The sequence below is a fragment of the Chionomys nivalis genome, chromosome 15 (genome assembly GCF_950005125.1).
Source record: "Chionomys nivalis chromosome 15, mChiNiv1.1, whole genome shotgun sequence".
Classification (NCBI taxonomy): domain Eukaryota; kingdom Metazoa; phylum Chordata; class Mammalia; order Rodentia; family Cricetidae; genus Chionomys; species Chionomys nivalis.
The window spans coordinates 21,610,421-21,624,459 of NC_080100.1; the positions used below are offsets into that span (position 1 = coordinate 21,610,421).

Here is a 14,039-nt window from a genome sequence, read left to right on the forward strand (position 1 = left end):
GTAATCTAGGGTAAAGGGAAATCACAGGGGACAATATCTGAACGGGACTAGAAGCATGCCACAAAGATAATCGCAGTGGCAGATGGAGATGAGACTTTGTCCTTCTGTGGTTCACGGGAAATCGACGGCTGTGAGTATTCTAGGTTCAGAGGTCATTACCATTCTATAAGATTGTGATCAACTGCTCAGCCATAAGGTCCTCAAGTCAGTCCATTTTCTATTTGATAAGAACTGTTTTCAAGCTAGAAGTTGAGAAATCTTCGTGGCCTGGAGCAAGTGTGGTGTAGACTCTGGCTTTCTGAGTTTTTAAAGTCATGACCTTGGACTTTATTATCCTAACAAAACCACCAGAGTTACCATTCAATCTACTTATTATGAAGTAAAGTCAATAATATTATTATTATGAGCCCATTAATTAAATATTTCTCTTAGTGTTCTCATTCCTTTTGTTAATACAAACCCAAAGTGTTTTCCCGCAAACTCCTACTAGTTCATAAAACTAGATCGTGTGAATGTACATGCACCTGCCATTGTACAGACTAAAAATAATAAAAAATAAAAAATAAATATAACACAGCAACTCTCCTTCACCCATGATAGCGATGCCTTTCAGAGCAAACTCATGAGCTACTGAAGCACTTCCTGTCCAGCAGACTGACAAAATCCAAAAGACATAGTACCATGAATCAGACAGGCTGCAGGACAAGAGACTGTCTCAGCCATGCTCTCAAGCATCAGCCATGGAACACAATTATGGACCATCTGGTGAAGCCTTAGATCTGGATATTCTGTGTGTTCGATTTCATTCTCCTTAGTAGTATAATAAACTCACAGAACACCTGTAGGTGAGGTGAAATCCCCACAAACCTACACTAGGAAACAGGGACAATAATGGTCTGTGCCACACATTGATATAGAATGTCAGAACCTGGAAGCAGTTTGCAAACACTGAAGGCCAGATCAGGTGTAGATGGAGGACTCAGCAGCAGAATAAATAAATAACTAGATAGATAGATGATAGATAGATAGATAATAGATAGATAGATAGATGATAGATAGATAGATGATAGATAGATAGATAGATAGATAGATAGATAGATAGATAGTCCACATCCTAATATCCCACATCTCTTCATGATCTTGCCATACATTATAAATCAAGGCCAGGACTGGATGCCTGCTAATTCATGTCTTTTATCCAAGTTTTCAGCTTTATACCAGGAGCCATATACTATTCACAACTGTATCCACACAGCCCAGGGAAGCATTTGGCGTAATGGAGATACCCAGCAGACATTTGTTGGATGAGCGGATGAACTGGAAAACAAGCTTGCATGCCAGGGACAAGCTTAGGTGTTGCCAGCCTGGAATCCTGATGAGTGAAATCTCAGACTCTGATCTTATCTGCTAGGATGCCTTCCTGCCGCTTGCAACCCTGTAGCCACTGCCATCTGCCCCATCTGCCTAATACAGCTTCTCCAGCTTCCAGACATCTCCACCCAACAGGCACTCATTGTGACCACATCTCGTCAATAACTTGAAGACAAAGAAGCTCATCTTGACTGACTGAAAAAAAAAGCATAAATCTTGTATATTTCCCATAATTTAGCATTGATTCCAGAAAGTTGATCTTAGAGAAAATAAGAAACCAGAGTGACACAGCAAGCAATCAGGATATCAGACAACTCTGGCACAGCAGATTAAGGAAACAGTTAAAGTGATTAAGTCAAAGCAGGCCACTGTCACATTAAAATATTGAGACAGCTGCAAAATCCCCTATACTTTTATGTGTGGGAAATAAGAATAAGTGAAGGCTCAGACTTTAGGGGAGAGGGATTCATTCATTTTTCTAATTATGCATATTAGAAAGCCAGAAGGCTCTGCACAGGGTCAGGGTGCTCAGTGCTCATAGCACTAATTCAGCCTTGCCGTATCTGTTGACCTAAGTGTAAAGTGTGTTTTAACATCAGCCGAGGACACCACTGCCCACAGTTAACTCTTTCAGGGTGGCATAGAATAAGAACACTATTCAGCAACACCAAGTACGTTTCACTCTTCCAAGGTCATAAAAGTCCTCATGTATCCATAGTTTGAGAATATTCATGAGCTCATTAGAGATTCTCGAATCTCTTTAGCTATCATTTAAACAGTATGGTTTCAGGGAAAGAGATGGTTCAAACAACTGATACTTCTTCAATATCTAGGAAGGCTCGCTTGTTTTCTTCTTTCTATCAGTGTTACTTAGAGCGTAAACTGATACACTCTGGCTTTTTCTTGGCTACAAAGTGCTGTCTGTATCAGTTTCATTTCAGTGATTGACTGATCTATTAGTTCATACACACTTGCCTGTATGCATTCTAAGAGGACTGCGGGGAATATTTGATGAAACATGATCAATACTGAAAGAAGACATAAGAAGTACCAAAGTAGCCTCAAGCCCAGGGTGTATAACATTCTGACTTGTGAACTTGGCTGTGTGCCGATTCTCACCAGTCTCATGCTTTTGAGCACTGCCTCCCTTCTCCAAGCCACAGCTGCTGCCTTGCTGGAAGAAGCTTCGCTGGGCACGGTCGACGTCCCCAAGAGCATGGTTGATCGCATGGTTGATCGATTAGAGTTCAAAGGCGGAAACAAAAGTATCCTTTATAGACCTTTAGAATATCCTTAGAGAAAGCCGCACTAGGAAGATCATTCTAATGAAGGAGTAGCCAAGGGAGGACTGATAAGTGCCAAGTTTTAAGGTCTTTCTAGAAACACAATATAAAATCATTTGACGAGTATTATAATTATACTATTGTATGATATAATCGTGACTATGATATTGTAAACCCCATTTTTCCTATCTTTTCTTCTGCCTGCATGACTAATCATTTGCTATAATCAACTCACTGTTTAAAAGATTCATTTATCTTTTTTATTTTATGTGTATGAGTGTTTTGCCTGTATATATGTATATCACATGTAAAGGCCAGATGAGGACATAGCATCCCTGGCGTCAGAGGTTTGGACAGTTCTAAGCTGCCATGTGAGTGCTGGGGGTTGAATCTGGAAGCTCTACAGGAGCATCAAATACCCTACATGCTGAGCCATCTCTCCAGCCCCTCTGTGCCTTTGTTATCAGTCCAGTTCTCAACAGGGAGTCCAAGTGTTCGAGGGGGGTTGGTGAGAAACAGTCTTAACTCTTTCCATGAAACAACCATCCAGACACATTCACTTATTGCCCTAGTAGTTCTAGCTAGGCTGGCAACCTAAACCTGGGAGTCTACCTTAAAGCCGCAAAGTCACACACACCACACAGTCTCCATTACCCGAAGCATAATAGGAACGGGGTAATTACCCAGTGATTGGGTTTCTGACAAACAGCACCCTAGATTTTCATCGAGATTATGTGGATTGGCTCTTTTGGCAATCCAATCAGCCAGATGATTGGTGTCTTCCTTTCTTGTCACGCTTGCTACAAGCTTTACACAGCAAATTATATAATGTAGAACCCAGTTGCAATCACTTACTAGGGTTAAAGAATTAAAGCAGTCGTTTGATTTTATGCACATAAACCATTGCACATTTGAGAGTTTCCTATTGCTTACAATCACTGCTGAGACTATATGGAGTGAAGTCCCGGGAATGTTTCTATCGAGCATGCTCACGTGCCCCCTCAGCCTTCTACTCTGACTGCAAAGCAGCTGTCCTCAGTGGTTCTGCCCAGAAGCCACTGCTTTAACTCCTTCCTCATTCCTTTCTTCTGTGAGACTGCCAGATGCTAAGGACACAAAATAATACTGTTTCTTTTGGTCCTTCTGACACTGTTAGCTTCTCTCTGAAGAAATGGACAATAGAATATCTAAGGAAATATTCTGATTTTGAGTAGCCCTTTAGACATAGTTTTTATTCCCTACACATTAGAGAAAATGTGAGGTTGCAGTGAAATTAGTTGGGTCAGTTTATCTGTGAAAAACATTTTATTGTTTATTGTTTGAAAGTGGGAAGGATAAATTCATCCTTTTCCATTAAATTTTTTCCATGCAATATATTTTGACCATGTTTTTTTCTTCTCCTAACTCCTCCAAGATCCTAACTACCCAAGGCAAGAAGGAAAGGAGCAGCTCAGATCATGCCTGAGAATGGGGGAAGTGGACAAGGGAGCAGAGGAGCAAAAAAAGCAGAGAGACAGGGAGGCAGGGGGCAGGAGGACAAGGGCCACGAGGGCAGGGGGCAGAGGGACAGAGGACAGAAAGGCAGGGTACAGGAGGACGGGGGAACAGGTAGCAGGGGATAAAGGGGACAGGTGTCAGGTAGAGGGGAGCAGTCCTAGGGAGCAGAGAATATGGCTCAGCCAACATCAGACACAAAACAGTGCAGCCAGAAACATTGCTAAATTCATCATCTAACAATGTGTTGATGAGCTTTTCGGTTAATCTTCACACATCATTATCAAGCATTTGAATCTGCCTTCCATATGCAAGCTTGAAGAGCTGCCAGCTGTTTGCTAATAGGTTACACAAACACTGATGTAATATCATACTGTTAATGTTTAAAAGCATTAGTTCTCCATGCTATTTCTTTCTAGGATATTCTGGAGAGACTTTTTTGTTTTGTTTTTTAATGCAGGATAGGTCTGATACGAAGCTGACTTTGACTTTAGGGATCTTCATGCTTCAGCCTTCTAAATCTTTGGGTTTTACAGTCATACCTATCAGAGCTGGCTGAAGAGGTCATGCTTAAAAAAAAAATAACATAGCAGAACACTCTTTATCTGTGAAGATGCTGAAGTCACAATACCCTTTAATCCGCAGGTGGGCTCCTTTGTCTCTGGACTCCTGTACACGACGTGAGGGTGGTACCCTTCCTCAGTCAGCGGATGCTTTTTAACAGGCTCAATGAAAAAGTCTCCATGTGGTAGGTGGAAAACTCCAGTCTGCAAATATATTCAATAAGAGGGTATTATTTGAATCAACTCAGCAAAGAAAATTACTAAAATGAAACATTACGTAGCCATTGGTAATCTCTGGAAATCCCCAAACCAGTGTTCTCAGACTCCGATTCACACAAATAATTGGATCAAATGTCTTTTTAATCATAAGTGTTAAATGGTTGGTCATGGATGCCTGTGAGATGCTAATGAATATGTCCACGTGTCCACATGAATCCACAATGTCACATGCAGTTGTTCAGGCTCCTGGATCTTCCTTAGAACAACTGCTGGACATCTATGAGCCAGCCAGTGCTGCTGCACGCCCCCAAAGAGTCCATACCCATGCCCTCAACCCCTTGATAACAGAACATTTTTCCATGGGCGATAATATGACCATACAGTCACCCAGTTGCTTTCCTGGATGTGTCTAATTCCTTACTCAGGCAAACAAACTTACTGTTGAGTGTTTGCTCCAGCAGATAGCCCTCTGCCATGTTCCAAGCAATGAGGCTGTTCTTATTCATGGATATGGGGCTCAGTTCTATAGCTCAGAATGCTGGCCCATGAGAAATTCAATTGATCTGGAAGTGCAGTTCTTTCTAGTCACTTTCCCTCAGGAAAACTTCTTCGCACCCATTTGAGGTCCTTAGCAAAGTCCTTGCCAGTCAGGTGTGGTGAAACATGCCAGTTATACTTAGCATATACTCATATGCCTGAGTTTGTCATCTGGGCTACAAAACACTCAGGATTCCAATCCCATCATGCGTGAAACAAAGAGTTCACCCCTGAGTGATCTGTTTTAAAGTTTTATACCAAAATTATCAGGACAGTAGACCATGGAGTGAAGCTGGGCTCAAGCCGAACTGGTTCTCCACTTATGATCTTAGGTAAATGATATTCTCAGTTTCTGAGATCTCAGCTGAAACATGGGGATGATTACAGATTATTGTAAAAAGCAAAGGAGTTTGTCTCTACAGGACTTCTGGGGGGGGGGGGCGGGGCGTGCAGGGTCTTGCCTTGCGTTGTGCTCTTTCCAGACTCTGACAATGTGTTTTTACTGTAGTATTAGGGTTAAAAACCTGGGGACTTAGGGACACTGGGAAAGGCCTCCAGGTTCCAGCTCCTCACTCATCTCAGCCTCATGCCACTCAACTCGACAGACAAGACTAGTTAGTTGACCAGCCCAGGCAAACAGGAGACAAGGTAGGCTCTTCTCCGTTTGGGTGTCCCTCTAAGTTCCTCTTTCTCTTCTACTACATATCAGTGTAGACAGGAATATAGACAGACCTCAACACTAATCTTGCAATTGGTTTTCTATTTTGATGCTAACCTCAAAATATTCTTAGTATGAAGAATGACATTGCGGAAATAGCCTACAAGATGATTTACCTCTAACCTCGGGTTTGTTTTCAGTATGACATCTTCTAAGAGATATGACGATTTTTTTTTCTATGTAGCTTTGTCTGAGAAGAACTTGTGTGACAGAAATGACTGACAAGGCCCAGAGAACAGCAGCAAGTAATTGTGATAAGATAGTGGCAACAGGTTCCATGCATTACGGAGATTTGGCTCCATTATTGCCGTGAGTCTGAGACCAGCAAGAGAGAGGAGAGCCTGCCTCTTGCTAATGAGGCTCATTTGTGTCATAGAAACACAGCAGAATCCAGGGCTCTTCAGGGAGCCTGGACCCTGTGGTCATTTGTGCACTGTTATCAACCTAATACTAATGTCCCTGAAGGAAACAATTACAGAACCACCAAGGAAGGCTAATCGAGAATTCTTCAGACTCTGACTTTAGATCAAATAGTGGAGAAGAAACAAACAGAACTCCACCTGATAGCCTGACTGTTCTAAGAGCAATAGGACCAAGAATGCCTGATGGGCACATATTTTCCTAAAAGCGGCCTTACATTTGCATCCCTCCAGGGGATCATCCCTGCAAGCACGCAGACACACACACACACACACACACACAGGCATACACATACACACAGAGACACACACACGCACACAGACACACACACAGACACAGACACAAACAGACACACACAGAAACACAGACACAGACACACACACAGACACAGACACACACACAGATACACACACAGGCATACACATACACACAGATACACACACAGGCATACACATACACACAGAGAGACACACACAGGCATACACACATCATCATCATCATCTCATCTGTCTCAATAGTTCACAGAGGCTGGAAGGAGCCTCTGGAGAGTCACTAATTCCCCAGGGGAAGGGAGTAAAGAACTTGTGAGTGTGTAAGTTGGGCTGCTAGCTACAAGACCCATTGAACAGGGTTGTGGAGAAGGGACAGGCAGGAGAGAGTACGAAGACACATCTGTGGTACATGGAGTAGAGTGGGGATGTTCTCAGGCTAGGTTGTGCACTGTGTCTTTCAAATCACAAATACACACATGTGTCTGTAATGTCCAGGGAGTCCAGTGCCCCCAGTGTATTCGTCTCTTCTTAGTAGAAGTCAGGCCACAGTGGAGGAAACTACAGTTTTCTCCCAGTGAGAGGGCTGGCTTCACACTCTGCCTGAAGCAGGCTATCTCTGAAAATCATCTATTTTCAGCTGTCTCTGAATGAACAAAGCCACCTGCATCCCGGTCCCCCTACAGTTCATTCCCTTCTCCTACATTTCAAGGGGATTGTGGGAACAAGTGACAAGACACATGAATCACTATTCAGAGGAATCTATGCAGAACAACGTCCTGGCTGCAGCCCACAGCAGATTAATTCTCCTTCCCTTCTCTGTCATGTTTTCCTCTTCCTTCTTTGTCTACCAGCCTTGGAACACTGCTAACTCACTTGTGGAAATGAACTCATCTGCTTTAGCTAACTTAGAAATATCTGTGGATGCTTCCAAACACCAAGACCCTTTCAAAATAATTTAAAGTAAGATTTAAATAATTTTTATAGTATTGCAAATATGGAAAGATATGCACAAACCATAACTGACAAGGCACCGTATATCTTTCCTAAAGGGAGCAATCACATGAAGGAAAAGATGATTATCCTCAGCCAAGAAGTTCCCTGTCCCCCTTTGTCATCAACAGAATCCTCAAAAGACCCTATTATCATATCTGACACTAATTAATCAATCAGATTTAAGTCTACATTTAATTTCAAACTACAGCTCAGAATCAGACATCGGCGAGACAGGGATAATGTAATGGCCCTTATAATCCACACACCTAATGTACAGCATTGTCAAATCTAAATAACTCTCTCCACACATCTGGAAGCGACATTTTTCTGATCTTCTTTGTTCTCCATGAAAAAAAAAAAACAAAAAAACAAAACAAAACAAAAAAACCTTCCCAGAAGACTAAGACAAGGCAGGACCAGAGACACCACACTGACTGGTGGATCATCCCTGCAGACTGGACACACAACAGAATGGCCGAAAAGTCCCAGAGGAGCAGAAATGATACAAGCCTGAGTATTCCTCTCTGCTAGGGCCTTCCCACAGGAGCTCCTCTCTAGTCTTCAGCACAGGGCAGGAGGCAGACTTTTAGGCCATATTTTAGGAACAAACAAGAGCAGTTTCTAAGCTGAGATTTCTTCAAAAAAGACTGACATTATCAGTTAGCTTTCCAGGCTCCAGGTCCACCAAGCCACAGCCTCCTCTTCTTTGCTATTAAATATACATTCTGGGTTTTTTCCCCACTTAAAAAGGCCATACTTTGGGGACAAATAGATTTGAGTTCACCATTCAGCTCCAACAGGAAGAAGTAATACATCTTTTTACAAGTAATTTGGGTACTTCTGAGTCTCTGACCTCATTTGTCAAGTTGGGATGGTGGCATACTTTCTGCTGAGCAGTTACACTAGGGAACTAATGAGGTTATGCAGGAAAAGTTTCTCTAAATAATGTCTGGCCTTCAGTAAATGTCTCTCTGCAGATTTTCTCACACAATAGCACCTCCTCCATGACTAAGTCATTCATGTCCTCATCCTGGCATATGTGAGAACCTGTCTCGAAAAAAAACAAAAGCAACAACAACAACAAAAAAAAACATGTATCACGGTTTGGAAAACACTGCACTCTTCCGTTATGTGGTGTTTTATTGCTTTTTATCTTCTTTACTTCCATCTGGCACAAAACCAAAGATGTGTGCCGGGCGGTGGTGGCGCACGCCTTTAATCCCAGCACTCGGGAGGCAGAGGCAGGCAGATCTCTGGGAGTTCGAGGCCAGCCTGGTCTACAAGAGCTAGTTCCGGGACAGGCACCAAAGCTACAGAGAAACCCTGTCTCGAAAAAACAAAAAACAAAAAACAAAAAAAACAAACAAACAAACAAAAAACAAAAACCAAAGATGTGTGTAAAATCTAGTTTCTTGTGCTTTCAATCAAAAATACCTGAAATCCATCCTCAACCCCAGGCTTGTGTTTTTGAATACCTGTTCCCCAGCTAGAGGTACTACCTAGGTAGGGCATGGAACTTTGGGAGTTGGGACATAGCTAGTGGAAGTAAATCGTAAATCACTAGGGTAGGTCTTTGGTGACTATATCCAACCTTGATTACTGTCACTATCTCTTTGCTTGTTGGTCCATCATGGTATGCATAGCCTCTGTACAAACTTCCACCAAGATAAACTGACTTCTCACTATGACTTCTCTGCCATGATAGACAGAAACCTCTGGAATCTGTGTGTGTGTGTGTGTGTGTGTATGTGTGGTGACTAACCTTGGTTATCAACTTCACACATAAGGGAAGAGGAAATCTCAACTGAAGATCTGCATTGCCTCCATCAGACTGGCCCATGCTACTGGGGGCAGGACGATCCCTAGGCAGATGGGTCTAAGAAGGTAGCTGAACATGAGTCTGGGAGAGGGACATTAACAGAATTCCTCCATGGATTCTCCATCAGTTTCTGTATTCCAGTTTCTGTGTTGACTTTGGTAAAACCATAAACCTATTTCTGCACTATGTTGCCTTTGCTCATGATACTTAGCACAGTCAACAGAAACAAAACTAGGACTGTGTTCATGTATTTGTGTGTGTGTTTCCTCCATTAAGCTGGTTGTACTAGGCATTCTGTCACAGTAACATGAAATTAACAAATGCCGTAGTAATAGCTCAATTAAAACCTTTGTTTACCTCAATCGCAAGAAATGTCAAGTATGACAGTGGTTAAATACAAGTTATAAAAATCACTCCATGACTGCAAGACCACAAAGCAGAGAGCCACAGCGTCTCTGTAAGTGAAGACGGTTGATGGAGACCACTTGTTTGTTTCCGGGCCACCAAGACGCGAATAATAACATGGAAACTATATTAATTACAACACTGTTTGGCCAATAACTTAGGCATATTTCTAGATAACTCTTACATCTTATATTAACCCATTTCTATTAATTTGTGTATTGGCATGGAGCTGCAGCCTACCTACCAGTAAGGATCTGGCATCTATCTCCTTCGGCAGCTACATGGTAGCCCCTTACTCTGTCTACCCTCTCTCTATATCTCTCTTTGTATTTCCCACCTGCCTTTGCTCTGCTAAGCCATTGACTAAAACAGCTTGGTTTATTAACCAATGATAATAAAACATATTCACAGCATACAGAGGGAAATCCCATATCAGAAGATAGTGCAAAGGTCTTCCCCAAAAGTCTGAAAATATTCTGGCAAATAGATGTACTAGCCAACTAAGCATTGTGGATTTGAAATATGAAACCATTTTGTTTAGAGAAGAAAAAGAATTCTGAAGGAACCCTGCACATAAATGCGGAAGTGCCCCTCTGAAGTCACCCTTACATTTTTTAAAGGACTTTTTTTAGATTGCAAACTGCATTCCTAGGTAAGCCAAGAAAAGGATTATTAGCCAAAAGTCACTGTAGAAATGGCTAAAATCTCTATAGAACTGCTCCCAACACCGTCCTCCGGCGGAGGTGGGACCCTCACAGGTGGCTCCCCCCTTACCAAACAATCTTCCTTGTTCTGAACAAAAGATGATGTCAGAGAGTTAGAGTCACCCAGACACACCCTCTTCTCCCAATAAATAATCCAACAAAAAGGCTTCTGCATCTACGAATTTCTCCGTGTCAAATTTTATTTTTAAACAATCTCAATTAGTCATCTGTTTGCCATAGCTCCCCAGAAAAATGAGGAGCTCAACAAAAGCAAAAGCGGAAAAATTGCTGGCACACCGGAAGCGAGGGAAAGGGTTATTAGAGAACAATGAGAAGAAATCGCGAACTAAAAGCACTTTCTCTCCTGCGGGGATCAGAAAGCCACTAGGTGATTTCAGCCTCATGACACAGCAGGTCATCATTTTCCAACCAGAAGCCACCCTTTTTGTGAGAACACAAAGTTCTCCCTGAGATATGAAGAAAATATCCCTGCTCTGTCATCCCCTATCTCGGCGTGGAAGGCTCCCACCCCTGCCCAGAAGAACACAACAGCCATGAAAGGCAGTGACTGTGACAGAGGGGCACCCCCTCGCTCACGGTGACACCAGAGACACCGCATTCCAGGAGATTTAATGATGGCCCTGGCAAAGGGGATGGCCTCTGATGGCCTAGTGATGGGCACAAACTAACCCTGAGGGGCTCCGGTGGCACATTCAACTTCACCATCACAGAGGTGAAGAGTGACGATAATAAAGGAGTCTAATGTACAATATTAAAGTCCTGAATTCGCTCGTTAACAAATATGTATATCCATATAATAGCTGAAAAAACAAAAGACAGGAAAAGTCCTTTGAAGAGTTCTTTGTTTAGAGGAAAATCACATATACAGTTTCCAGAGCCTGCTCCTTCATGGCTGTGGAAGAAAAAGTGTGGCTAGGTAGACGCCACCTTCCATGACCTTAAGGAGAGATAGATTTAAGTAATTATACTGTTCTCTTTTTTTCTCAATAAGCACAAATGAACTCATTCCACTTGGGTCTTATATTTGTAAGCCCGTGAAGAGAAGATTAACGTACTGAAGGTAAGGTAAACAGCAACTGGGGAGATCTTGAATTGCTAAGGGGCTCCAAACCAATCCAGGTGCAGTCAATCCAGCAGCTGGCGATAAAGACATTGGAGAAGAGGTAGAAGGTAGAAGGTAGAAGACACTCACTAAGGCCAAAATAAAAGACCCAAGATCTTTCCTTTGGGGGATGGTTTAAGATGTGCAGTATAAACCCTTTATTTGTTCACTCATAGAGTCTTCAGTGAAGTGCATATTGCTTTCTTGATACTGGGTTGGTGGTACCCGATCTTAAGTCAAGAATACAATGATAGTAAACAGAGGTCACACAATAAGAACCTTTCTCTCTTTGAGAAGGTACGATTATCTTCTTGATCTAACAATCGCCTCTGTGTCTTAACTTTTTGCTTCCCATTGTTGTGATAAATTACCCCAGCAAAAGCAACAGAAGGAAGACAGGCTTTAACTGGCTCACACTTCCATGTTACAATCCACCACTGAGGTTAAATCCAGACAGCAGGAACATGAAACAATAAGTCACATTACATCCATGGTAAAGAGAACAGTGAATTGTTGCATACATGCTTGAGATCCTGACTAGAGATTGGCGCCACCCACAGTGGTAAGTTTACTCCCCTCAATTAAGCAAAGAAGATACCCCCCCCCCCCCGCATGCGTGCACAGAAATTCCAACCTGATCTAGATAATCCCGCACTGAGATTCTCTTCCTAGGTGTTTCAAGACTGTGTCATTATCAATTAAAGCTAACCACATCTGGAAGAGTGTCCTGAGCTCAGGAAGAAGGAGCCCAGCTTTTCATGGAGCTGGACTAAAGGCTTAGCTAAGACAAAGCAAGCCGATGGGGAGGATGAAGAGCAAATTCAGAGCAAGTGGTGGTTGGGAATTGGAATATTAGGATTGACATTAGTGACCCGAATGAAATGGAGGAAAGATTTCCTCTACTCCACTGTCTCAGAGGAATTCAGGTAATCACTGCAGGGAAGACACTGTTGAGAATCTCAGTTCACGGTGGTGGAATCACATGACAGAGGCCGTTCACATAATGCTCACAAGGAAGTGGGAACCAAGGACCAGTTTATAGCCTTCACAGGCCCAGCCTCTTAAAGGATCCACAGCCTTCAAAAATAACCTCAGCAGTAGGGAACACATGCTAAAAATGAATCTGTGGAGAGAATTTCAGATTAAATCCTAACAGTGTTTAATCCGTGGTGAAAAGCAGAGAGCAGTGAATTAATGCATGCATGCTTGAGATCCACTCTTACATGGTTCACAGTTCCCCTATCTAGACTATGATGCCATCCACTGTGCTAAGTTTACAAACTTTACAGAATTTGCAACGCAAGTCTGGTGTTTAGGATGAATGCAGTTCCCCTAAGATGTGACATCCTATTCCCCCAAACTTGCAAATATTACTTTACACAGCATTAGGGAGTAGTTGGCTGGTATAATTAAATAAGCACCCATCCGCGACAGAGAAATTGCCCACCAAGGCCAGCTGGACTGGGACTGAATAAGCATGGGTTGAAACTGGACTCTCTGAACATGGCGGACAATGAAGGCTGATGAGAAGCCAAGGACAATGGCACTAGGTTTCCATCCTAATACATGAACTGGCTTTGTGGGAGCTTAGCCTGTTTGGACGCTCACCTTCCTGGACCTAGATGGAAGTGGGAGGACCTTGGTCTTCCCGCAGGGCAGGGAATTTGGACTGCTCTTCAGTATCGAGAGGGAGGGGGAATGGAGTGGGGGGAGGAGGAGTGGGGAGAGGGGGAGGGGAGTGGGGGGAGGGGGCAATATGTGGGAGGAGGGGGAGGGAAATGGGAAACGGGGAGGAGGCGGAAATTTTAATTAAAAAGAATAAAATAAAATAAAGAAAGTGTTCTAGGGTAATATATTAAAGTTTTCCTATGTTATTCTCCATCACTTGTTCTCCTCTCTCTCTCTCTCTCTCTCCTCTCTTTCTGTAGCAGCACTGAGGATAGAAGGCAGGGCCTTACTTGTGCTAGCTAAGAACTCTACCACCGAGCTACAATTTCAGTCCACACCCCGTCTATTTGAAATTCTGATTCCAACACACTAAATTATTGCCATGACCAAGTAATGGACTCCAACCTACAGATTCAAAATCGCCGATATAGTGAGTGCTGAGAGCTTGTG

The 14,039-nt window shown here is 42.8% G+C and overlaps 1 protein-coding gene across 1 annotated transcript in view; it reads right to left on the minus strand.

Annotated features, from left to right (window-relative positions):
• Adamts12 (ADAM metallopeptidase with thrombospondin type 1 motif 12) overlaps positions 1-14,039 on the minus strand; it is a 229,743-nt gene that overhangs the window by 143,012 nt on the left and 72,692 nt on the right. Inside the window, exon 3 of the mRNA XM_057789662.1 lies at positions 4,780-4,915. Coding sequence (XP_057645645.1) covers positions 4,780-4,915 — 136 coding nt within the window. The remainder of the gene's footprint in view (positions 1-4,779; positions 4,916-14,039) is intronic.